The sequence below is a fragment of the Montipora foliosa genome, chromosome 4 (assembly GCF_036669935.1).
Source record: "Montipora foliosa isolate CH-2021 chromosome 4, ASM3666993v2, whole genome shotgun sequence".
NCBI lineage: Eukaryota > Metazoa > Cnidaria > Anthozoa > Scleractinia > Acroporidae > Montipora > Montipora foliosa.
This window is the reverse complement of record NC_090872.1, coordinates 18,760,080-18,785,079: the sequence shown is the minus strand read 5'-3', so window position 1 is coordinate 18,785,079 and position 25,000 is coordinate 18,760,080. Positions and strand designations below refer to the sequence as shown.

The window sequence follows — 25,000 nt, the reverse complement described above, 5'->3', positions numbered from 1 at the left end:
ATTGTTTCTAAAAGTTAATGTCATATTTGTGAGAATTCTTTTTCAGTTGCAGTGGACAAAAAATGAAGTACAATATATTTAGCTCATGCAACATGAGTATTTCAGTTTACTTGGAGTTTTTTCCGTGTTTTTCTATGAAAATTAAATCGTCCTATTTTAAACTAACGTTCATCTGAACATTGACATAGAAAGGAGATTTGGTAGATGAAAAGAACATCAAAGAGTTTCGAAAAATGGCTGGATAAAAGACCCGCCATCTTGGAAAACGTTTGCAAGGTTACTAAGCTACTGCGATTGTTCAGTGAAGTGCAGTGAAACAAACATCAGTTTTTAGGTCATAAAAGGTAGACTTAGACATGAGTAAATATGGCATTTTCTATGAGGTGGTACTTCACTTACATGTGATCTATACCTTCAAGCGTCCAGACAATGCGTCAGTTAAGTGAGTCAGCCAACATGTTTGTGGAGAGTATTGGCCGATGCTTTTGTAGAGTGTCGGTGGTGTGTTGGTGATATGTTGGTGATATGTGATGTGTTAGTTGCATCAGAGTGGTTACCATTATTTTTTTTATTTCTGTCATAGGACAATAGCATATTCTGTCAGCAAGACAAGATTCTTTGTAGGAAGGTCACCATTTGTTCCGATCACAAAGGAACTTCCCATTACAAACACTTTTCTCTTCACAATGATAATTTATGATGCGGTTTTTCCTCCTGAGGTGGATCACATATTTTCGGTGAGTAAGAAAAGTTTCTATGGATTCTAAAATATGATTTTTCCCATATCAGTGAAATTGCAGGGGCTTACCGGTACCCTGTATTAAGATTTTGCACAAACTCTTTTTAGTAATTACCAACATACAGCTAGTACATTATTGCCTATGAAGTGTCAATGCCTTTAAAATGTAAATAGCTGACAACATGTTGTTTTATGAGTTAAACGACAAAACACACAGTTGAAAATAGCTAAGTAAACAACTTTTTTTTTTTTTGAGACAACCATGCATGCTACTGAATGCTGATTCCTTACCTGTGTGTGAAAACCATTGTTATTTTTTAAAGAAAACCCTGGGGTTGATTGAATGTGGTTCAGTGGTTAGGGTATTGAATTTGCATGCAGTTTACACCAGGTTCAAATCCTACTTTGATCAAGAACTGGATTTTTCTTTGCATGTCGCAGGTCCACCTCCTCCTGCCTTTATAATTGGCAAACTGGATTCTTCATTTGACTTTGGGTGCATAACTATGTTGTACTAGTGAACTGCTTTTTTTTTAATTATGAAGGCGAGGTGCCTGTGAAGTAGCGTAATAAGTTAAAGCATTTTGCATCCATGCCCCCAACAACCACCCTCCTTCCCCACCCCCCCCCCCCAAATGGGTTTTGACTATTAACCCATTCACCCCAAAAGTGACTCCTGTTTATGAGTGAAATCATCAGGTGTTAGACAGAGTAAAGGTGCTGTTACACTATGCAATTTTTCGTGCAACGTTCTCACATTAGGAAACAAGTTGTTTTACAGGTGTTACACTGAGCAACTTTTCATGGAACTTGTCTCGTTTCAGTGATCACGTGAGGTCAAAGTTACAGTTTCATTGGCGCAAGTTGCAGAAGAGAAGTTACACTGTGCAATGCTTAAAATTTGTTGCGAATGAATTCTACTTTCTGCAATAGTTTCTGCAACCGGTCTCAATGGCATTGTGAGACAAGTTGCACGAAAAATTGCATGGTGTAACAGCGCCTTAAAATCTATAAGTCGATCTTACTCTCAGGATGAAAGGGTTGAAAAGCTTGTTTTTGTTTTGTTGACAGATTGTAAATTTTACCAAACCAGCAAGGATACCTCCTCAGAGCACAGTTACTCCATTTTATGTTCAATTCCTGGCCAATGGTTCAGATATAGCATTTTCTACCATTCTTAGAGTTTATACAAATGCTTCTATATTCACTGTACCAATCCACTGCTTTGATGGGAAGCTGAAGGTTACTAATCATTTTATTTTAAGAATTAGTGGTATGTTTTTCTCTTCAGAAAATCTCATCACGTACATGTATGTTTACAGACTTGCAATTATTGGTTTAAGAGGGGTATACTGTAGGTCCCTAAAAGAATGTCAGAGCTTTCTTGGCCTTGTTTAACCCTTTCACCCATAAAATAATAAACCAGATCCCACCGACAAGTGAAATCGTCTCAAGTGCAGTTTAAGGGGCTATGTCAAACCCATAACCCTCGGTGATCTAGTCGGTTGCTCTAACCACTGAGCTACTGGAGACTCTATGGTGAGCATGCAAGGCTGAAATGTGGGTCTTTGACTAGAGCTGCATCACGCAGCTACAGAGTCAAATAACGACTGACAGCATAGCTCATAACTGCATCGTGCAGTCACCTTAAAGCATATCTGAGATGCAGCCAACGGTGTGGTTACACGTACTTTAAAGATGTATGAAAATATCAACATGATTGTAGTATTGTTGGAATTTTGGCAATTCGTTATGAATTGATTACAGAAATACATCTACTTTTGAAGTTAAGTGGTGTTGTGAAGAGTTAAAGCTTGTTCCCCTCCAAGGTTGTATGTTATAATGTGTAGTTCTGTTTGTAGAAGTCAATCCCTCCAACACGTTTTTTCCTTTTCAGTATGCTGTGGATGGACTTGAAGAAGACGTAGTTGATTATGGTACAGTGGGAACAGCAGAGAATAGAACGAAACTTCTCAAAATCTTCAACAATAATCCAATAGAGGTAGACACATTTAGATTCCAAATAATAATTATTATTATAGTATCAAACATTCTTGTCACAAGAGCCTCGGACCAACCCAAGGCTCTGGGAAACTCTATGTCCACTAGGAGAACATGCGCACTAGGGTTCTCATAGCCAAAAATTGGCTATTTGAACTCTACAGCGCCTGCTCACTCCTCTTGCTAACATGAATGCATGTACCAATTAGGAACGCTTTGGATTGTTCTTCACGAAAACCAATGAGAAGACACTTTGCTTCAGGGAGCTCTGGGGTCGAGATTGAGTATCAAATTGAAAAGTGATTCTCCTTAAGCCTAGTTTTCATATGTTGGAAAAATCCCAGACGATTGCAGTTTCCCAATTGTCCCAGATTTTACCAACATATGAGAAAATCGCCAGATACTTGTCCCAGATTCTCCTAATAGTGGCTTTTGCAGGAAATGGAAAGTGCGCCAAAAATTGCAATTTGCAAGATTGGTAACAAGTTAAAACCATTGCAGACGTCTCTGACAGCAGAAATATGAGTTTTCATATGTCAGGAATGATTGCCGATGATCGCAAAAATCTAGGACACATCGGGAAAATAGAAAGATTATCCGGGATGTCTATTATTTATGGTTTTAATTAGTCTGCAAAATCTGGGATGGTTGGGAAACTGTGAAATCCCAATCTTCTGGGATTTTCCAGACATCTGAAAACTAGGCTTTAGCCTGGCCTACAGTACTGTTGATTATTTAGTCAATTTAAGCAAGAGAGAGACTTAATGTCAAAACATTTAATGCAAGTGGCAGACTTGTAGACAGGTGACCTAATATAGTAATTTATGTGAAGTGTGGTATGGTATACATTAAGGTGCAAGATTGTATATTTTATGCAAAGTGCGTGATGACATTCTACAAGTACAATGTACCATCCAGTCTGTCTTAACACTATCATTGTGGTGGTGACAACTGGTCCTGTTTATGCTAATTGAGTTGTGGTTACTGTTTTCTCAGGTAACTATTTACAGAATAGAGTGTAATATAAAGTTTGGAAGAATTAAACTACTAGGGAGTGAAGCTATCAATGAAAGCAAGCATGCTAAAGGAAACAATACCCCATCTACTACTACTGAACAACATCCAGCAAATGCCCAGCAAGCTAATGATGGCAAGGTAAGATCTTACGAAGTTACACATATGCTCTTTATCTCAACAATAATTAACTGCGTAACACATCCTGAACTATGTTATATAGTCCATGTTTGATACAGACTTGACTTTGAGTCTTAATCGTAAATAGCTTTATCATGTTTTTGTTGTCTCATGATCCTCAAGGAAGACTTAGATAAAAAAAAAAAGCAATGGTACATACATGTAAAATTATGTACAATAAAAGCAAAAGCGATTCTAAACAAATCATGCAGGGGGTAGGTGGAGGCAGCATTGCTGATGTTTGGTGTTTGGACTTGCAAATCTAATGTTGAATGGGTTATTAATTCCCATATCAATCCTCTGCTGTAATGAAAAGCACAGGTAGCAATCAGTCAATACATGTTACCCTGATCTGAGAAGGTGATATACACCTTATTCCAAAATGGCCGCCATTTTTAGTATTTTTTGTTTCCATAAAAAGTAGCCCTTGTCGCCTCGCTTTCAAGCAGAAAATTCAAAAGAATATTTAACCTTGAACGAGGCCATAAGGGCCAATTTGCATGGAAACAAAAGAATACTAAAATGGCGGCCATTTTGGAATGAGGTGTATTATTTCTAGAGTGTTGATACTTGATATTTATTTTCCTTGTTATAGGAGTAAAATCTTGAATTCTCGCCACGGTCTGTCCTTGCTAAAACTTAATTATCAAATTGAAATTAATTTGCTAGTCTAGAGTCATCTATATGTAACTAACATAATATTTCTCCTGTTGAATTGTAGGTGTCGATCAAGGCTGGTTTTGTAACATATTTTAGTGTAGAAGTTGCTGTTCCCAAGCACGAGGGGCAGTACATTGGTGAAATAGAGGTGGATACTGATTACGAGGCAAGTGAAGCATGCATGTGCTGCTGTTGAATTTACTTCTTACTTCATTTCCATTAGTCATACCATTATTTTCATAACAGCGTAGATTTTGCAAAACCTTTTCGTATTACCAAGGGTTAACAGTCATCTTTGCTCTCCAGACTCTTCATATCCCTCTGCATTTAAAAGCAATGGATGGAAAAGTAGTTGCATGTCCAACAACAGTTATTTTTAATCCTGGTTTTCCAGTAAGTGAATGGAACCTTGATTAGTTCCTAATGCTGTGAGTTATAAATTATTGTTATTGTTTTTACCTAGTTAAAAATTAACGTTAATCTTGTGCTTGAAGTGTTTCTTATACTTATTGCATTAGTGATAAAGTGGAAGAATTACAGTATACATTTTAGTAATTTGTCTCTCTCTGATGTTGAAGTTGACAAGAAGAGGCAGCTGGGGACACTTAAAAGACGCTTATCAAAATTGTTGACTGCAGCAATATTGGTTTGCATTTCTGGAAATATCTGCACTTTGTCAATTTTTTGTTTAAACAGTCCACCATCTGTCAGTCACATATGATTGGCAACATTCGGCCAGAAACAAATGTATGTTACAAAGTTGAACTTCACAGTTTGTATGTTTATGAAAGGTGCATGTAATCATAATGACCTTATTTCTTTCCTTAGGGTCAGATTTTAAACCAGAGTTTGACACTTGTTAGTTCTTTTTCCAATACATTGAAGCTTTTGTCAGTCCAACATTATCCTTCAGATGACCAATTCTCATTTGAACCTGTCAGTTCAGAGGTGAAGTTACTTCCCAATCAGAAAATCCAGGTGAGAAAACTGTTGGCGTAAGAACAATGATCTATCCCTTCATTCTGCCTGTTGAAAGTAAATTACCGGTATTTGTCATGGTGCAGTTTCTTGGAGATCTTTTCTCTTGATTCTCTGTGTTCTCGATTATTCTTTTGCTTACCCTCTCTGCCTGTGAACAACCAGTCCCTTCAATGTAAGGCTTGCTTGTGTAAAGGTTGTTTCTTGGTTCTGTGATACTTAGCAGTTAGCCATTCATGATTAGTCCAAGTTTGTTGACTTCTAATCATTTTTCAATTATTCAGGTTGGTCAACTATTTTATAACCCCCAAAAAGGCTGTAAACACCACTGCTATACTGGAATAAAAGAAGGGGAAGGTAGGGGAAGTGTCTGAAGTTCTGTCTTTCAGGTAATGAGAAGGACATTTCTTTTAAGATAGCATTTTTTGTTGGTCATAAAATTATTTGATTACTAAGTCAAGATCAAAGATGTAATTTTGAAAAGGACAAACCTTTAACCCAGACTGCCACAAAAAACCATTGGACAGGTGCACACAAAGATATATTGGATATTTAAGCTTGATTGCCATGTGGTCATACATCTCAACACTGCATTCATTTAATATTGCTGGGGGTTTCTGTATAGGCAATCAAGGATTTATCAGAGCAACCAAATTCACGGGTTTGGTTGCCCCAGCTTTTAGGGAAAGCCAGGATTTTCATTTCATTTCGAGCACTGCTAATATGGGTTTCTTTTTTCAGAGGAGAAGTGGCTGTCTAGTTTTTCACTGCCTCCTGAAGTTGGGGAACTTGATGCCTCTTTCATTGAAAATAACCAGAAAATGTTCTCTTCTTTAGAACGTGCAGGAAACCATAAGTATGTCACAGTCTTTGAGATTGTTTTCAATTAATTGCATTATTGGGGTTATTATACTTAGTTTTTAAAATCTTTCTCACACACACTGTTGTAAGTGGTCACAAAACAGATTAAGCTTCAATAATAATAATAATAAAATATCATAACACAACACAACACCTTAAACTCTTTTCTCTCCTCTCTGGGGATAGCATTCGGGTTCTTTATGTCCCTCAGAGTTTTTTGTTGAAGGGATTGTGAAATGGAACCTATGGTTTTTGTATGCCCTGTCCTAGAATGCTTAAGAGTCTAACTGTTTGCAGATGCGATTACAAAGGTAGAACTCTATCCTCACTTATTTTAAGGACCCTGAGTGGTGGTGTAACCAGAGTTGACCCCATGACCTCCTTGTGCAGTAGTCTGATGCTCAACCATCTGAGGCCATTGGCTAGGAGTATTTTCACACCCGGCCACTCCATTAGAGCGACTTCCATATGATCTTGAAAAAGTGTTCGCAGTTTGTTTCAAGGTCCAATGTTTGGCAAGATTAAACAAGCCTCCTTATTCCCGCCAAGGAGATTCCTAATATGGGCAGTAAACAGTTCGATTGCCCAATCACATTACTGCATAAATCAAATGACGTCAAAGCGAAATGCCGGTCTCTTTCCAGAACTATCTACGGAGAGATGACGTTGTCTGCATCCACGTTCGCCAAGCCAATGAAAATTTGTGCTTGTTTGTTTTTGTTTGATAAGCCAATTAAGTATTTTGCATTTTTGTTTACGTTCTTTTTTTACGTTTATTTTTCAAGGCCATATGAAAGTCGCTCAAAAACCCACTCAAAATAGACCTTTTTACCGATACGGCGGCCATTTTGATTTCTATTGTTTCGAATAGCTATTATGGGATGCCCAGGGGGGCAAATACACATTAATTTGCCCCCTGAGCATCCCATAATGTCTTTCGAAACAATGGAAATCAAAATGGTCGCCGTATCGGTAAAAAGGTCTATTGCAAGTCAGGTCTTCAGAAAAATGCCTTTTTGGTGATGGTGCATGGCTAGCAAGAATAAAAGCGAATGTTACAGTTCATATTGCAATAATACTTATTATTAACAAATAAGTCAATTTCTGTTAATTACTGTTTATTGAGTTGGGATAAAAATCAGCAAATTAGTATTCTGTACGTTGCTTAGGTTCTTCTTGTGTTTATTTTCCAGATTTAATGTATCATTCACAGTTGACACAGATGTAGTCAAAGGATTTAAAATTCCAGCAGTAGCAAGCCTTTCATGGCCATCATTTTCGTTTGACAAACCTGTCAAGTTCCCTCTTACTCATGTTGGAAACTCCTCTTCCAAGATTTTTGTGATTGAAAATCCTGCAGATGTGTCCGTTGTCATTCAAGTCGTTCCTCTGGCCTTGTATTCTCAGAATGTCTGGGATCTACTTGCAGATAGGTAAGTTTCGAAGTATGATAGGCTTTATGTTTTTAAAATTCAGTTACCGGTTTTTTACGCATGGTTCTTGGGCTTGTTTGTTTCTATTTCTCCCTGATGCGTAAGGCAATGCTTATTACTTGACAGAGGATTGCGGTTAACTTCCATCGATGCCATCTTCGAAGCTGATGAAAGTAACATGCATAATGGGGGGTGACAGTTAACTACAGAAAGACAATGGTTGCTAGGGAAGCTTTTTAGTCAAAGAGCCTTACAAAAAGGTTGCATGGATGGTTCTATGAAGTAACTTTTTCAATGGGAATCTGACATAACTTCAGCTAGAAGGCGCATGCGCAACTAGTCCCAGTTCTCAGCTATGCATTTCATTGAAAAACAAGTAAAAGTTCTTAGGAAATGAAAGGAAGAGGTGGTTTTTTCACCGGATAGGAACAATCCCATCATTTTTTGTAAACTGTAGCAATTTGTGACGTGTAATAGAAATAAGATTTAAAGATTACAGTGTAAAAATATGACAATTTGTGGCTAAGGAAGATCTCATTGCATAACTTTTAAATCATCTGCAAAAGACAAACTATTCAAAATGTATTTGTATTTGGGGGCCGCCTTGTAGGTGATAGGGCTAAGGTGCAGCCAGGCACCCATGACCCAGAGTCTACAACTCCCATGCTGGTCCTATGTTATGGAATTTTTACAGACCGATCTATTTTTAGACTTCCTTTTCCGAAAAAAACAAAAGCTGCTCCTGTTCAGTGACCCTATGACATCAGGTTAATTTCTTGCAATTGGTCATCAGTCTCCTCTGGGAGTCTTGTTCACGGGAAATTCAATCTAAAAATAAATCGGTCTGTGAAAACGCCGTGACACGAACACAGTGGAGTTGTAGACTCCGGGTCATGATCATGAATTTCTGGTGCAGTTGGTTCTCTTCATCGCTCCACCACAATAGACCGATTCGGCTAACTAAATGTTGTACCCAATTCAAATCTCTCGGCCTTAAGGTTTTTTTTGTTCGTTACATTTGCATGATAATGTAACATTCACATTAAAATGATATGGAAATACTTTGAACAAGACGTTTTATTCTCAAAATGTTTGAATTGGGTACAATATTAAGTTAGCTGAATCGGTCTTCATGAGTATTTGTAATGGGCCATTTGCAGCTGGCGATCACAAGGTACAAAAACCGTGACGGTCATGTTTTAGATCTCCGAGTGAGCAATTTGTTCTCCAGTAAGTCGGTTTTTATACCATGTGATCACTAGTTGCAAAAGACCGATTAATTAATACACCTTATTCCAAAATGGCTAGGATTTTAGTATTTTTTTGTTTGCTTGCAAATTAGCCCTTCTTGGCCTCGTTCTTAACCTTCAAATTCAAAAGAATATTTAACCTTGAACGAGGGCTAATTTGCAAGCAAACAAAAAAGTTTTAAAAAGGTGTCCATTTTGGAATAAGGTGTATTAATATTGTTAATTGTTAATATCTTGAGTTGGGCCAAGTGAAGCTTGTTGTTGTTGTACACGAATTATTCTGGACTGTTATATTGACAACTCTTTTCTACACCCTGTGGGAGGTAGTTGCGGCAGGCACGAAATTGAAGAGTGTGTGCAATTTTTCGTGCAACTTGTCTCGTAGTGCCATGATGATATAAGTTGAACGAAACGTTACCCAATGTAACATATCTTGCAGGGGCTAAAATGTTGCGAGGCAAGTTGCAGAAATCGTTGGAGAAAGTAGCATTAAGTTCTACTTTCCGCAACGCTTCACGTAATGTTGCTACGAATTTTTCAATCATTGCGTAGTGTAACATGTCCTGCAACTTGTCGCACAACGGTTTTTGCGGTGTCAGCCAATGAAAATGTTCCTTTAACCTCAGGTGATCATGGAAAACGAGACAAGTTGGAAGAAACGTTGCATAGTGTGACACCCATCAAGCAACTTGTTAACAAGTTACAACAAGTTACCTTGGCAACGGGAAAACCCAGCAAAAACATCTTTTTTTTGGCTTTAGTTGCTCATATCTCAAAAAAAAATTTGGTGACCCCCAGTTTTTATTGCTGGAAGGTGATCAGAAGGCCAAGATGAAAATTTCTGCAAAGTTTAAAAACATTATTTACTGCCGAATCAGAGCCACTTTAAAAAAAAATAACAGATTTAAAGTGGCTCCGAATCTGCTGTACAGAAATTTTTTAAACTTTGCAGAACGTTTCATCTTCGCCTTCTGATCACTTTCCAGCAATCAAAAAAATGGGGGTTTTGCAGTGTCAAAGTGTTTTGGAAGACAAAATGCAGCTCAGTTGACAATTATTGAATACAGCGCTGTCTAACTGCACAACGACACGTACGCAATGCTTCCCTTTTTTGTTTTGTTTTAGGTTTGATACAGAAACTTATGGCTTTGATCCAGATGAAAGCACCTTCTCAATTTCAACAGATGAGGTAAAAAAAGATGATCTAGGTAGTGTCAATTCGTTGGTGTTTCAATGTGCAGGGATGGCGCAGTGGTGAGAGCACTCGCCTCGCACCAATGTGGCCCGGATTGGGTTCCCAGACTCGGCGTCATGTGTAGGTTGAGTTTGTTGGTTCTCTACTGTGCACCGAGAGGTTTCTCTTCGGGTTTTCCGGGTTCCATTTTCCCTCTCCTCAAAAACCAACATTTGACTTGATTTGCGTTTATTGTTAATTTCAGTAGACAGTGTCCCCAATTAGTGCTTCAACGCTAGAAGACTAGACACTATTTAAATAAAGTTCCTTTCCTTTTTTCCATTCGTGCGTCCAAGGGGATTTTGCGTTGTAGTTTTCCCTGAACTTGATTACAGAGGTTTAGTAAAATATGATTATGGCGACGCGTTTTCGGGCAATCAGAAGGGAAACATCAAATCAAAGTGTGACATTCCTTTTGCTGTGCTTAGCACCTGTCAGCACGGGCAGCATGTATTTTCTTCTGTTGATCGGGTCCATTTCAGTTTTTGCTTGTTGATTGGCAAAGTCGGTTTCTGTTTAATGACACTTATTTAAAACCGCTCAATGCCACTTAACAAATTGATAGTCGTGGAAATAAATACAGAGCCGGACTCTTCTCAAGTTCAGGCAGTATGCGAAAATAAAATCCATTTGTACTTGTTTTCGTTTTCAGGGGGATACCTTAATTTCTCCACCGTCCTTTTTAAGGAGTAGTGTTTCCCCTGCACCTGGCACTATGGTAACTGTTCTCAAATCACGATCAACTGTCGCGATTCCAATGAGGTTTCAGCCTAAAGACGAACGACTCAAAACTTCTCTGTTTCTTATAAGGTAAGCGATAAGGCTTATTTAAGCTTAATCTTTATCTTTTTGGCGGTGGCCTTGGTTAGAATTTAAGCTGTCAGCAGTTGTTAGTTTATTCCATCATTGGCATCGTCGATGTTGTTACTCTCCTTACCCTCAGCTATCAAATTTGGTAGCAATAGAAGACTACGCTCAAAACAAGGTCGAACTTCTTTGAATAGGCCATTTCCGCGTTCATGCTTGCTTCCTCTTCAAAGCGAGTCTAAGTGCGAAGTTTTTTTTTATGAAAATTAGTTTTCATTCATATGTAAAGTAGAACAAAACTTCGCACTTAGACTCGCTTTGAAGAGGAGACAGACATGAATTCGGAAATGGCTTATAGAGTGTTTTCACGTGACGTCACGGCGGCCATGTTGGTGTCCCTAAACAAAGGAACAGCGGTCATGTTGATGTCCCCAACTTATCCTCCGGGAATCGAGCTCTATTATCATGCAAACGTTTCCTATCGTCTTGGTTGAAAAACAAGGTTACTTACTGATCACTTGAGTGAAAGTACTCTATTCTGCAAAAGGTTGCTGACACCATAGTCGTCCATTTTTGAAATTTAAAAAAAAATTGTGGTTTGCTCTAAAAGTTGTTCTGATGTCATGTGGTTTTTCTTTTAGAAATAACCTCACCGTTTTAGATGGAATAGTAGTTCAAGGACAAGGGGCTCGGGGTGAATTTACTCTCAATGGGCAGAGACCTGGGTCCCATAGCAAATTGCTGTTTGAGATTAAGCCAAGTCAGCTAGCTGATTGTCACAGTAAGTACAATTGTGACACTTTGTAGTCACTTTTCATTTGGGCAGTGATGTAAGATAACAGATATTAAGATAAGAAATATTTGACCTAAGAAAACGAAGATGTGAGGCCATGCATTGATGCCACTGATCCAAACCCCATTCTTTTGTGGAATAAATTTAGTGCTTTGCAAGATTATTTTCAACCATTTAGTTCATTTCCAACAACTAAAGCATGGCTTATCAGGAAAAAAATATCAAATTAGACATCGAGTTTCAACAGGCCAACCTCTCCTGTTTTGATAGTAAGTCTTTGGTTTAACGCTGTCCTTTAATTTTACATTTTTTATTGTAGAAGCTGCCCCTCCCTCTAGGTCTTTACCTTCGTTATCTGTAATGAAGACAGTAACAGCCACCAATCCTGGTCAACTGGCCGTGTTTATTAGCTCGCTGCTTATCAATGGCTACGAATGTGAAGGATATGGCTTCAAAATAATTAACTGCAAGTCTTTCATCCTCAAACCAAATACATCGAGGAAAATAGAAATCACGTACGTAAAGCTGCTTTGGATCATTACGTATTATAAAGGGAGTAAACAATTTTACTTGATTTTTTGCTGGATTGTAAAACTGACGAGCTTAATGGAAAGTTTGATGACGTAGTGGTGAAAGAACTCGCCTCCCTTGGTTGTGGCCCTGGGTCGGTTCCCAGACTCGGCGTTTGAAAGGCATTGAGAGGATTTTCTTCGGGTACTTCGGGTTTTCCCCTCTTCTCAAAAACCAATTAGCCAACCAAGTGGAAGACCTTCTCTTCGTTAATCAAAGGCCTTTTATCGATTTTACTCAATCTCCTTACAGGTTCGCCCTTCTCTAAAAGCAGAACACTCAGGCATTGAAAACAACAGCAATTTTCCACAATTTTCTAGAAGAGAAATCTTTCTCCCGCACGGATTATCTTCAAAGAGCATCAAAGATGTTAAATTTGCAAAGGATAAAGAATGCTTTCGTGGATAGACTGGTTATTTTTCAGGATTTAGTTTTGTTTAATTGTTTCTTCCAGGTTTACTCCCGACTTTTCCATGTCAAAAGTAACTCGCAGACTGGAAGTGAGGACTACACTTGGACGTGTGATGGAGTTCACGTTGGTAGCGACAATTCCAACTCATCTCCTCCCCCTCTGTTCATCTGCTTTAGGCCGTAATTCCTGGGAACCAGTAATTCAAATTGTTGCCGCTGTTCTTATGACCGTTGTATTCTTAGCTGTGGTCATTGCGGCTCATGCTGAGGCGCGCAGGCTCGTGTTTCTCTCGCACCCAGAGGTGCTGGTGTTGCAGATGAAAGGGGAAGAAAAACCAGGACCGATATTTGATCTAAACGCAATAGCTGGAGTCAAGAAACACAAGTAAGATTATGCTTATCATACTGTGATGGTAAAGGTAGTAATTGCACAAGAATTTTATGATAGCAGGAGCAGTTACTGGAGAATTTTTTTGGCTCCATCTAAGGTAAAACGATTTCATGTCTTTTGTGGTCAGTGTCAACTTTGCGGCTCCGCGCCTCGGCCAGAATTTTTTTCTTGCCGGCGCGTGGATTATCAGCTCGGCCTTTCTTCTGGTTGGTTGGAAAGTGCAAAAAATGTTATCCATCCTTTATTAAGCTGAGTGACGTAGCATGAAAGTGATCGGGACGCTGAATAACATATTCGGGACCCCTCCTAAAATGGTTTTATTTTCTAGAATATGCTCGTTTCCTACTAATATCTTGTTTGCCTTTTATCGTCAGAGTTCCTGTCTCAGATGAACCAAGCGTTGGACCAAAGAGACCCAAAAGAGAAACTCATGATATCAGAGAAGCAACACCGGTAACATCGGACAACAGAACTTCAACCAGTGAGAGCGCATTAACAAGCCTAACAGACAATTCACCTACAAATAATAATAATAAAACTGGGTTAGCCAGCGGGACACGGCAAGAGACCAGTGGAATGCGAAATCGGACTACAAAAAGTGAAATATCAATTAGAACTCCGCCTTCGCCTGAGTATAGTGAGTCTAGAGGCGTTCGGTCGTCTTCCCCGTCCTTGGACAGCAAAACGCTTCCTAGTGCAAGAGACAGCAGGTCAAAGAATGCTACAACAGCTGTAAGAACTGTAACGGATGAGCCAGTAAATACGAACCAAAAGCTCACAGAACTAAGGAAAGTTGAACATAGAGCGGTGGAGGAGACAAGGAAAACTGAAGGGAAAAACAGATCTTGTCCTGAAAATCTCAACGATGAAATCATAAGTGTTGTCATTCCGAACAAGCACGAGTCGGCATCTAGGAAGGACATCAAGGAAGCAAAAGGAAAACAGAAGAGGAAAGTGAAAGCCATGAGCAAGAAAGAAGAAAAAGACAAGAAAACTAAGATTAAAGACAGCATGGCAGTGAAAAGTAGAGACGATGAAGGGGCATTATCGGATGATAGCTACAGTGATGGTTCGTCTGATAAATCTGTACCGGAAGGTAGAACACAACAGCTTGCAAAAGAAGTAAACAGAACACGTCAGGGAAGTCTGCCCAACATACAACTGGTCAGCTGCAAGGAGCAGCAGGCTAGCGCGAAGCCAAATAGCCAATTGCCTACCGCTGACGTAGCTGACATTGGAAGAGAGAGAGGAAGGAGAAGTAAAATAGCCACGGAAACTGTTGTTAGTAAATCTAAGAAGGCAGAAGCACAATTTGTAAGCGGTTCTGGAAGGCCCAAGAGTTTGGAATTACCTCTGAAGTTTCAGAGCAATGCTAGTAAAAGTCAAAACAATGCTAACAACCCTGGTGGTATTGGTAAGGCTAGTGAAATTGGAGATGCCGCCGGCGCAACATCACCGCATGCCATCGCTGCTGCAGTCATGACATTGGCCTTGGGCAAGAACATGCAAGCGTCCTCAAAAGAAAACAATTTTGACGACACTGAACTCACTAAGTGCAAGGCATACACAAAATCACCGGCCCTGTCGACCACCACACTGCCATCAGATTCACCACCTCCCACGTCTTCTACTCTCTTGAGTGGCAGCAGCCGCAGTAGTAGCTACAGCAGCATTGTCAGTAGTGATAGTACCAGTGGTGGCGAGCAGGTCAAGGCAGCAGGAACCAAAGGAACAAAGGCGCGTGTTAAGGGGACAAATTCAGTTCCTCTTGTCAGTGGATCTGTGCCATCTTGGTCTGCATCGGGTAAGGATGTTACCGTTGAACCGTAGTAACAACATGAATAGGGAACTTAAGCACGCGCGTTTTTGAGACGCGGACGGCAACCGGAAGTGAGTTGTTTCCCCTTGAAACGTGTCTTCACACAACCACATTCACATTGCTAAGTATCTTTTCTCCAATAGAGATGATTGGTATAAAAGTCCAGGAGACACCACTGTCGTGGCACTCGAAATGTTCTCTTTCCGTTGCCGTCTTCGTCTCAAAAACGCGCTTGCTTAAGCTCACTGATCTGATTCCGTCACAGACTACTTATGTCCGGAATATGCCAGAAATGCAGGTAATTAGATGAAAGCCCAATTGTGATATCTATACCTATTTGTATCAATGAAGTGAGTGTAAGGCTTAACGTTCTTTAATTCAGCTATTAACCTTTAGTTGAGGACTGGAGTTTAGGGGACACTTTGTGATGTTAATAGTCCAGTTTCAAGTTCTCCATGACCGGTGAATAAAAACACTAAGGACGCATTTTTACAGGGTTACCCTCCATTTGACTTAAATATATTCACAAATACCGGCAGGAAGGAGCCTGAAATTTGAAACTAAACAATAGACAGAGAAGTCTTCTTCTCGCTGGAATTTGTGAATTTCATTGGATCCCTTTAGGGCGCAGCTCTATTGTCTTTAGGGTTAGGTTCGTTTTGGTCCATTGTTTTCTGAGCCAATCCTGAGAGCCGTTGTAATAGCTGTGCAATTCCTAAAACCGTCAATAATAGGAGAACTGGCCATGTGTCAATCCGGCTTGATTGAAGAAGTTGATTGTGGATCGTACTTGGCACTTTTCATGCACGACGGATTGAATTTTTGTTGCTTTCAGGTGCCAGTAGATCAAGCAAATTGGGCGAAGAACTGGGTGTTGGGAAACTGGGGCGAAACCTTTGGTCTGTCCCTCCAGAGACTTGTCGCAGCCCTGTGCGAGAGCGAGTAGCAACATCGCCATATCTGCAGTCCTCCCGTCCGTCACTTGCCGAGAGTCAACCATTTCACCGCAACACCCTGAAGAAGCAGTCAGCTTCGTTCGAGGAGAAGGTCCGTCCATTTGACTTAAGTGATCTGAGCTTGTCAGACAGTAGAGGGTTTTCAAATGGACCTCCCAGCTTGTGGAACAGTACTGATATGTGTTGCAACAACCCTGACAGCTTGTTCAGCGCTTCATCACGCCCAGCAAATGAACAGTTGCATGGAAAGAATACCTGGCATTCTAACAACTGGGTGAACTTCTTGGACGCAAGCAACATGAATGACAGCGCAGTTACCAGCAACAAAACCATGGCTGAAATATGGGATGTTGGCAAGTCACCTGTCAACTCTGATGGATGGTCCGTTTATCCTTCTACTGCGGCCCCGACGCAACCCATCAATTCCGAGGCGAATGCCGTTGATGCTTTATTCAGTCACATGCCTGATAACTGGTCTGGCTCTTCCTCAAGGAGGGAGTCCCCATTCAATTCACAAGAGATAAGATGGACAGCCCCTCCTGACGTAGCTTCTATCTGGGGCAGTGGATATCTTGTACGTGGCTCCAATGCCGATCCTGTGCCCTCATCCTCTGGAGCTTCATTTGCATCTTATCCAGTACAGCCGCAGCAAAGCCAAGATTCACAAGTCCAGCCTTCTTTTGAACACTTAGGTTCCTTGGGAAGCAGCATTTGGAATCCGTCTGGTGTAAATTCCACTTGGCCTCCTACCTCGGAATAAGCGCTTTCCCGGCGACAGCTTCAGTTCCAGATTTGATAATTTTGGTGTTATTGTTGTTGCGATTTAGTTGTTGTCATCAGAGGATTACTCCGTTACGGTGCGCTTTCGGTAACTATTCTCACTGCTTTGGCAGTTTTTCCTGCTAAATTTTCTCGAACGAAATACGAAATGAACTGCCTTGTCTCAGGCGCGCTCTCTGTCGTCTTTTTTTTTTTTGTTTCTTAGTTTTTTACTGCACCAGCACATCAAATTTGTTACTGGGAAAAAACAGGTTTTCGTAATTTTTTAGGATTTTGAAGTGTTTTTTTTTTCCTGGTATTAAGCGTTGAATGGGCATCACAGATCAAGAATTCGCGTAAAGAAGGTCTGGGTAGACTTGAGTTGTCTTTGTTACTTCTCATTGCAATTTATGATGTGCTGTACGTTATTAGAGAAGGCCCCGGCGCCAAAAAAGAACCACTAGTTCCTTATTTGTTTCTTGAACCGTGCAGCGCGCAAACGATGAATCGTTTTGACCGTGGCTCTTCTACGTTGAACTGTGCTTGTGAGCTTTGGGCTGGCACAGATTTAAGGTCTTTGGTAATACAAAAAAGAGAGGCCAGTCATTTCATAACAGTATCAGTTTTTTTCAGGGCTCGAATTACGCTATCATGTTGTTGATTTGCCAGAATGTACTAGAATGGAAATATATTTAAGCCTCAAAAGTTTTCGTCAATCAATATTTCCTAAAGAATCCCTCCCAGCTGGACTCTGTTCGTAGCAGCTTGGCTTGAATGCCAGTCCTTCTCGTTCTCTTTCTCTTCCTAGGCCATGCTACGTCATGCGCACGTGCTTACATTAGTCTTCATAAGACCATTCCCGCGTTATTTATCAAAAGAAGATCATAGTATTTATTGTTTTTTAAATGTTTTGACATATTAAAATTGTCATAACTAAAGTGAGTGCAAAGTGAGTTGTTTGGGTAATTTTTATGCTGTCACCATTTTGTACTGTAGAGGATTTTATAAGAATTGTTGATAATAAAGTTTTCAAAATGTAACCATTGTTTGTGTGCCGCTAGTAAAGGAGTTAGAGAAATATATGAAGTGAGAGGTTTATCAGCCTGCTGACGGTAAAGCCCTGAGGAGATTGCTGTCCAATCCGTTCCAGTCCTCACGAGTTTTCTGTGTTTGGAGAGCATTCATCCTTCCGATGATTCTGCTCGCAAGCTATGGATTTAGTGAGTAAAACGGAAATGAAGGGTGCTATGCGAAAAGGTGATGAGCTAAAGATTTCTCTTGGGATGGCAATGTGTGTAGAATCATGTGACCAGAGAAAAACCTTCGCCACCTTGGCAGGGTCGATTGCTTCTGAATACATTTTTGGGTGGTGTTGAGGCTCTAGTAAGTTTGCTATCGTTTTTTAGCTGATATGTCGACGACGGTCGAGAATAGCGCACGGCGCGTGCACAATACTGGCATGCAGTATATTGTAGCTAGCAAGTTTTAAAAAACGGGTTGAACCCATCAGTTTCATGCCCAGATGGAATTTGATCGTCCTGGTGAAAAGGAGTCTGAAAAGGACCGTTGGCAGTGACTGACGTTTCAATCAATCAATCAACTTTATTTTCCCTCGGATTTACAGAGTAGTATTCAAGTGCTAATATCTTCGTTTCAACAACCTGAGCGACTCTGAAAATGATTTCCCCTCAGGTTGCTGAAACGTCAGTCACTGCCAACAGTCCTTCTCGGGACCTCTTTTACCCCGACGGTCAAATTCCATCGAGGTGTAAATTGGTCTTTTATCACACTATAAACGTCTTCGTGTCGTTTTCACCTGGCCACAATTAAAAGCTCAAAACCGGTGAAGAGAACCTATGAAAAAAATTATCTGCCACTTTTTACGCCGTATACAGCGTTTTCATGTCACCCGCGGTACCTTCTGTACACTGTGCACAGGGAACCCACACAAACAGTGTGTCTGTATGTTCGAAAAATAAAGAAATGTGTGGGAAATATTGAAGAGTCCTTATATCGTAAACTTACATCGAGAAGTGACTATGTTAAAGCTCAAAATAAACGTTATAACGGGTAGTAACAGTCAACGGAAAACCCACCGAAAGCGCTCATATTCGCCGTTTTCAGCCGCAGAAATGACAGTACACAACAACTGAGGTAGGTTTACGTTTATTTTGAGCTTTAACATAGTCATTTCTCGATGTAAGTTTACGATATTAGGACTCTTCAATATTTCCCGCACATTTCTTTATTTTTCGAGCGTACAAACTGTTTGTGTGGGCTGCCTGTGAACTCTGTCAGCATCCTAAAGGGGCAGTAGTGATAAAACCACAGGTAGCCCAATGAATGTTTCACGTAAACCGGCCGGAAAGTGGCATGTGGACAGTGGAATGAAGGTAGGAAGGCCTTAGTTTTCGAGAATAATGTTTCTGCTGCTATTCCTTGGGTTTCAACCGTTTATAGCCCGCGAAGCGGAGCCGAGGTCCTTGTTCAGGACCCCCAATAGACGCAATGAACGAGAGGAAATGCGTTTCAAATTTCCTTTTAACCTGATTGGCTACTACCAGTTTGGTGCTCCACATTGACGGCGAATCGAACAATTATTATTTTTTTCACAGACCAATCATGACGCGTACTCAAATCCTGGTACGCTGCTGGGGTCCCAGAATGAGGATTTGAGCACTGGGGCCCTTTCTCGAAAGTTCCGCAAACTTTTCGGGCTCGAAAAGCCCTTTGTAAAACTGTCAACCACTTGTTTTGGGAAGCCAATCTTTTAACATGTTTTCAAGGTAACAAAAAGCAAATGGCGGTGAAATTTAATGACTTAAATCCTCCCCGTTTTTGAGATACAGAGAGAATTGTGACATGCGAAAATGGCCCATAGAGTTTCGAGCCTTTCGACAAACGGACCCCTGCTTTGCAGAGGCTACAAACCGGTGTTAGATGACGTCTGCGACCCAGGCTAAACCGTTAACTGCACAGAACAAAAAAAACCAAAGCACTGCTAATTGGGTGACCTGTGGTATGACATCCAAGTAAAGTTTATGGGGAATGTGAATTTTTTACAGAATTTTAAACTTTGCTGAAAAGAATTGGCTCCCTTTTTTTTCGTTGTCCAAGAAGTTAGTAGAAAAATTAAATCACAGAGGCCGAAAGAAAAAAAAGATGCGTATGTGGAGAATCCGGGTATCGATCCCGGTACCTCTCGCATGCTAAGCGAGCGCTCTACCATTTGAGCTAATCCCCCTCTTCGCTTACAAGAGAGAAATTTTTTATTTAAATTTCACTTGGTTGTCACTTCTTTCAAATGGCAATACATGCGCATGAATGCGCATGATCATTGATGCTAACAACATACTTTCGAAAAATCATGGCTATGTCTGCCATTATAACCTGCCTTCTAAAAACGTTCCAATGGATACCAGTTTTATTTATCAACGCCGTGATTGTTTGGTCCTATTATGCTTATGTTGTGATTCTTTGTTTCGGTAAGGCCATATCTTAGCCATTTTGAACGTTTCTTTGCAACGGATTTTATGTATAGTCAGAACGGAAATAGAGTTAAGAACTTACTTCTGTCTCTCTGCTCATAGCAATGATTTGCGGCTCCATCGAGGTCATTGCAACCGTTTATCTTCAATCTTGTGTATACTAACAGGTTCTTTGTTAAATTTCTTTCCGTTTTAGAGAGTGTTCAATCTCTTTACGAAAGAGGTAAGCATAGAGGAAGAATATACTAGTTGGTTCCGCAATGCAAAAACAGGTTTTGTTTCGTCAAGAATTGAGAATATATTTTCGTTTGATCTTTCGACTTTCAAAATTAAAGCCGCCAAATAAGAGCCGTAGATTTTTTAGTTTTTATGTATGAATTTAAAGGTGTAGTTGCACATTGAAAGGATTTTAAGCGACTCATGCACTCCTATTTACATTTCAGCTGTGTATTTGATTTTATATCATCCATTCTTCGTCATTTTGATGATCTCGTACTGGCGGACAATATGGGCTTCCACGGGGCTCGTTCCTTCACAGGTTTGTGATACAGACACGACTTATAATTAACAGTCTTGTTTTTCGATTCGTCAGAAAAAAAATTGATTTGGCATTTATTATGCGTGATCTTACGCTTTAAAGTCGAGACTTTTTTATAATCATGTGTATTTGAGCAAACGAGAATGATAAAGTACTGTGCTTAGATAAGCGCATTGCTTTTTTTTAATAGTGCCATCCTGCAAGGGCAGCAGAGCTATGCATACCAGGGAAGTTTTTGTGTGGGCTATGGATGTGGGTACAGGTCTTGAACTGTGGCCACTGAAACCTACAGTTGTACCATAAATAAATATACTACCATGCATAACTTTCATTTACATGTAGAACTGTTGGGTTAAGTTTATGCATGCTTGGATTGGTTTATTTTCTGAGAGCTGTCATGGTCCCTGCGATGGACTAGCATCCCATCCAGGGAGGAGTATAAATACTCCTAGTCGCTTCATGCTACGGAAACCGGAGATAAGCGCCGGCCTGATGGGTCTTCCTTGGCTCGTAACAGAGACTTTATGCTTGGATTGGTGCATTTTCTGAGAGCTGTCATGCCAGAATGAAGGTTGAAGTTGAAGACCTCCCCACCATAGACCAAATCACCTAAATCAATGTTGTACCCAATTCTGCCAGGGTTAAGATTCTTTATGCATGGTGGCTAAATTGCAGAATACCCCGCAACGTATTTGCGTTTGTTTGAATAAGAATGAGCTCTATTGTATTCCAACTCGTTCTTCAATGAATGCCGCCTAGTGGAAACAACAGTGGTGAGGTGCTGTGGGGTATTCAGCAATTGCTCCTGCATGGTACATGTATTTGCAAATGTTATAATTTATTATAGTGCATTATAATGTACCATTCATATTTAAGGAGTTAGGGCCATGTGCAAGCTGGGAACTAGTATCAATCAATCAATCAATCAATCAATCAATAAACTTTATTTAAGTGTCTAAAACTTCTAGTCAGCCTAGAGGCCGACTAATTGGGGACACTCCCAATAAAATGACTGATAAATTAAGTTAAAATTAGCTATCACTTGTTACAATATATAAACATATCTAGAATTCCAAGTATATATTTTAAAATACAGACTAAAATATAATAATTTCTACCTGAGATACAACTATAGACAAACTACATGTGTAAATAATTTAATTATGTCTAAAATTCTAAACACACTTGGGACACAGACATATTTTGAAAATAGGTTCACGAGGTCTTTTCTCCGGATGTTTTTGACAAAATAATGATGTTGAAGTTGGCATTTGTCTGTCACTACATCCAAGTTTTGACCACAAATATGGTTTGAAATATCTTTAGTTAGGGAATGCATTTCGTCTGCCTTTCTGTCGGACTAACATTAAACAATTTTCTGTTTTCTATCAGGGACCTAAATTTTACAATTCTCTTGATATTGATATAATGAATTCTTCCTCAACAGCTTCCTTCAAGAAAGCACTTAAGTCATTCTTTTTTAATAACTATTCTGAAAATTAAGTATTTTGTTCTTCCTGTGTCAAATTGTTTTCACCCTGTAATTTTACTTTCACAACTGTTTACATATTTCAACACCTTAATTAAATGACTAAGTGTTTGTAATTGTATGCTTCATTACCAACTTGTAAGTTTAAACTGTTTTTAATTTCCGTTCATTACTTTATATTTCAACACGTTAAATAACTAAATGTTTGTAACAATTGTATTCTCCGTTGCCAACTTGCATGTCAACAATAGATAGATGCTTTTACTTGGGGAGGCCTAAATTACATAAGCTTAGTAGTTTCTTTTACGCCTCCTCGCCACCAATGTAATTCAATAATTTTTCTTTCCATCTTCTCTTTTTTGATTGTTCATATTTGTATTTTAATTTCTTCTTTCTGTGGCAAAAAATAAATAAATAAATAAATAAATGTTTGCCATATTGGACAAAATAGAATCTGGAAATATGAAAATCTGAGTTCCTGAGGTTGTACCCAGATGGAGTGCCACTGAATAAATCTAGTATGTTCGAAGGCAGCAACCTGTGCTTAACTTCATACATGTTGCAGTCGCATGTTGTGTAGAGAAAACAAGTTGGCACGTTTCAGTGAGTCTTTGTATGCGAGATTCCTGTCACACAAAATAACGCCTTAAGTCCCCTTTCATTTACTTGTTTTACATGTAGTTTCTTTTCGTCCGTTGCTTTACAAAAGTGCCAGCCAAGGTGACAATAGATCAGATGTGGTAATATTGCTGTTTTATAAATTTGCAGTTTTGCCTCAGTAGGGATGATTATAGAGCTTATTTATCAGTGTGGCAGGAAAAAGGAGCATTTTGTGCGGAGTGTTTTAGGGGTTTTTCCCCCCCCCCCCCCCCCCCTCTACTTTCCACTGTTTATCACTGTGACAGGTGCCTGTCATTAGACCCCACAAATGACCAGCTCCCAACGTCAGTGGCTTCATGCCTCAGTTGGTTAGAGTGTCGCATCAGTATCGCGAGGTCACAGGTTCAAACTCTGTTGAAGTCCTGAATTTTTTAGGCTTCCTTACGCAATTGCAAAAATTGTGTTCATAACTGCGAGGATCATAGCTTCACTTCATTATTTTTCTCTGGCCAGTAGCACTTAGATGTTGTTTACTTTTTGTAGTAGTGCACTGTAACCTGGGTTGTAAGAGCGTAAGAGTGTAAGTCCGTGGTGACAATAGGCCGGCAGCACATGCAATTTACATGTAACTCACGAAAATAAACAGGTCTGGAAGCATGCTTGAGTTTCAACAAGTGAGCCCCAAAATTGGCAAGAATTATTTGTGAAACTGATGAATAATAAAGAAGCTGCTATTTCCAAAACGATGTGGCAGGAAGTAACTGGTGATAAAATTAATTAATAACCTCGTTTAGGAGAGTGAATTTTTTATTTTGCAGAAACAATGGTCAGCCTCAAGGGTTTGGGGATTGTAATCGTTGTGTTGAATTTGTCATACTTTATAACACTTGAAAGGCAAAAAAAGCAAACTAACAGAAACAAAAACCCAGTGTCTTGCTATCATTTTGACACAGATTTATATTTTTTTCGCGAGTTGTTAGTAAACACGCAAGATAACTTGATGATAGTGGCCACTAAAATCAATGTCACTTTCAATTTTCCAATTTACTTGTGAAGCCAATAGTACAATAGAAAAATTGAACAACGTAAATACCTTCCAAAATGTTTTTTGCTCATGGTAGCTTTTTATATTCACGGTTCAAAATTTATGTTGTTTTTATGATGCAAATTTTGTTGCTGATGGCAAAATATTTTATTGTTGATCAACACTTCTGAAAACTTCCTTCTGTTCATCCTAAAAACTGTATAGCAATATTTATTACTTTTGCATCAACATTTGTTTTGCATAAAGCAGGCTAACAAAATCTGCACCTTGCTTAGTTCGCATTTTTTGAGCGTTAAAATAGAATTTTCGGTCCTTTGTTTCTGGCAGAAAGTCGTATATTTTGACGTCACCCATCCAAATACTAACCCCGCTGGACAGGGATTAGCTTCAGTGAAAGTTTGTCTCGGAACTTAGCTATCAGAGGCTTGTGGTGATAAAGAAGTTGCAAGGGAACTTGAAAATGATCAACATGTCAGCCTCAAAGTCAATGTTTCTCCATTCGCTTTTATTTTCTTCAATCTTTCTGGGTTAAGTATTTTACTAGTAACCACATTGCTTCTCAGATGGCTATTTACCTAAGACATTTACCATGGCACTACATGTACTGTAGTTTACGTCAGAAAGTGCAGCGTACGGGGTTTGATTCACTCGTTGTTTGTGTCACAAACCCTTACGAGTGAGTGAGGATTTTTGACAGGAACAACAAGGGAATAAAACTCTTCTTTGTCGTGAGCTGTTAATAATAACACATAAGACGAGAATTTTCATTGAAATAGTTTTCTGAATGCAAATTAGAAACAAAAACTCACTAACAATAGACTGAACCAAATGCAAATTTAATAGCAATTGAAAAATATCGCAGTACATGTACATCAAGGAAATAAAGTGCTGAACGGAAAAAATGCACTTACAAAAGATATATATATATTATATTTTAAATCAAAGTATGCTATCAATAAATGGGATAAAGTCTCATTTAGTCAC

General features: G+C 39.4%; 2 protein-coding genes and 1 non-coding gene across 4 annotated transcripts in view; 2 read left to right on the top strand and 1 right to left on the bottom strand.

Moving 5' to 3' along the window:
- The window catches only part of LOC138000159 (transmembrane protein 131-like), a 33,215-nt gene extending 15,316 nt beyond the window's left edge, over window positions 1–17,899 (top strand). Inside the window, exons 15-31 of one of the 2 annotated variants that reach the window (XM_068846358.1) lie at window positions 584–737; window positions 1,811–1,981; window positions 2,637–2,741; window positions 3,737–3,895; window positions 4,656–4,760; window positions 4,901–4,987; window positions 5,423–5,572; window positions 5,857–5,929; window positions 6,314–6,428; window positions 7,627–7,866; window positions 10,242–10,305; window positions 11,003–11,160; window positions 11,799–11,938; window positions 12,270–12,465; window positions 12,975–13,316; window positions 13,697–15,126; window positions 15,977–17,899. In XM_068846358.1, coding sequence (XP_068702459.1) covers window positions 584–737; window positions 1,811–1,981; window positions 2,637–2,741; window positions 3,737–3,895; window positions 4,656–4,760; window positions 4,901–4,987; window positions 5,423–5,572; window positions 5,857–5,929; window positions 6,314–6,428; window positions 7,627–7,866; window positions 10,242–10,305; window positions 11,003–11,160; window positions 11,799–11,938; window positions 12,270–12,465; window positions 12,975–13,316; window positions 13,697–15,126; window positions 15,977–16,857 — 4,570 coding nt within the window. In that variant the 3' untranslated portion in view covers window positions 16,858–17,899. The remainder of the gene's footprint in view (window positions 1–583; window positions 738–1,810; window positions 1,982–2,636; window positions 2,742–3,736; window positions 3,896–4,655; window positions 4,761–4,900; window positions 4,988–5,422; window positions 5,573–5,856; window positions 5,930–6,313; window positions 6,429–7,626; window positions 7,867–10,241; window positions 10,306–11,002; window positions 11,161–11,798; window positions 11,939–12,269; window positions 12,466–12,974; window positions 13,317–13,696; window positions 15,127–15,976) is intronic. The other variant, XM_068846359.1, reaches the window with a different exon arrangement.
- A 2,128-nt stretch (window positions 17,900–20,027) lies between these two features.
- Trnaa-agc (transfer RNA alanine (anticodon AGC)) lies at window positions 20,028–20,100 on the bottom strand. Its single transcript has one exon. It is a non-coding gene; the product is annotated as a tRNA-Ala (tRNA).
- A 101-nt stretch (window positions 20,101–20,201) lies between these two features.
- The window catches only part of LOC138000156 (palmitoyltransferase ZDHHC15B-like), a 15,506-nt gene continuing 10,707 nt past the window's right edge, over window positions 20,202–25,000 (top strand). The window contains exons 1-3 of the mRNA XM_068846357.1: window positions 20,202–20,341; window positions 20,541–20,567; window positions 20,788–20,882. Of these exons, the coding sequence (XP_068702458.1) occupies window positions 20,224–20,341; window positions 20,541–20,567; window positions 20,788–20,882 (240 nt within the window). The 5' untranslated portion in view covers window positions 20,202–20,223. The remainder of the gene's footprint in view (window positions 20,342–20,540; window positions 20,568–20,787; window positions 20,883–25,000) is intronic.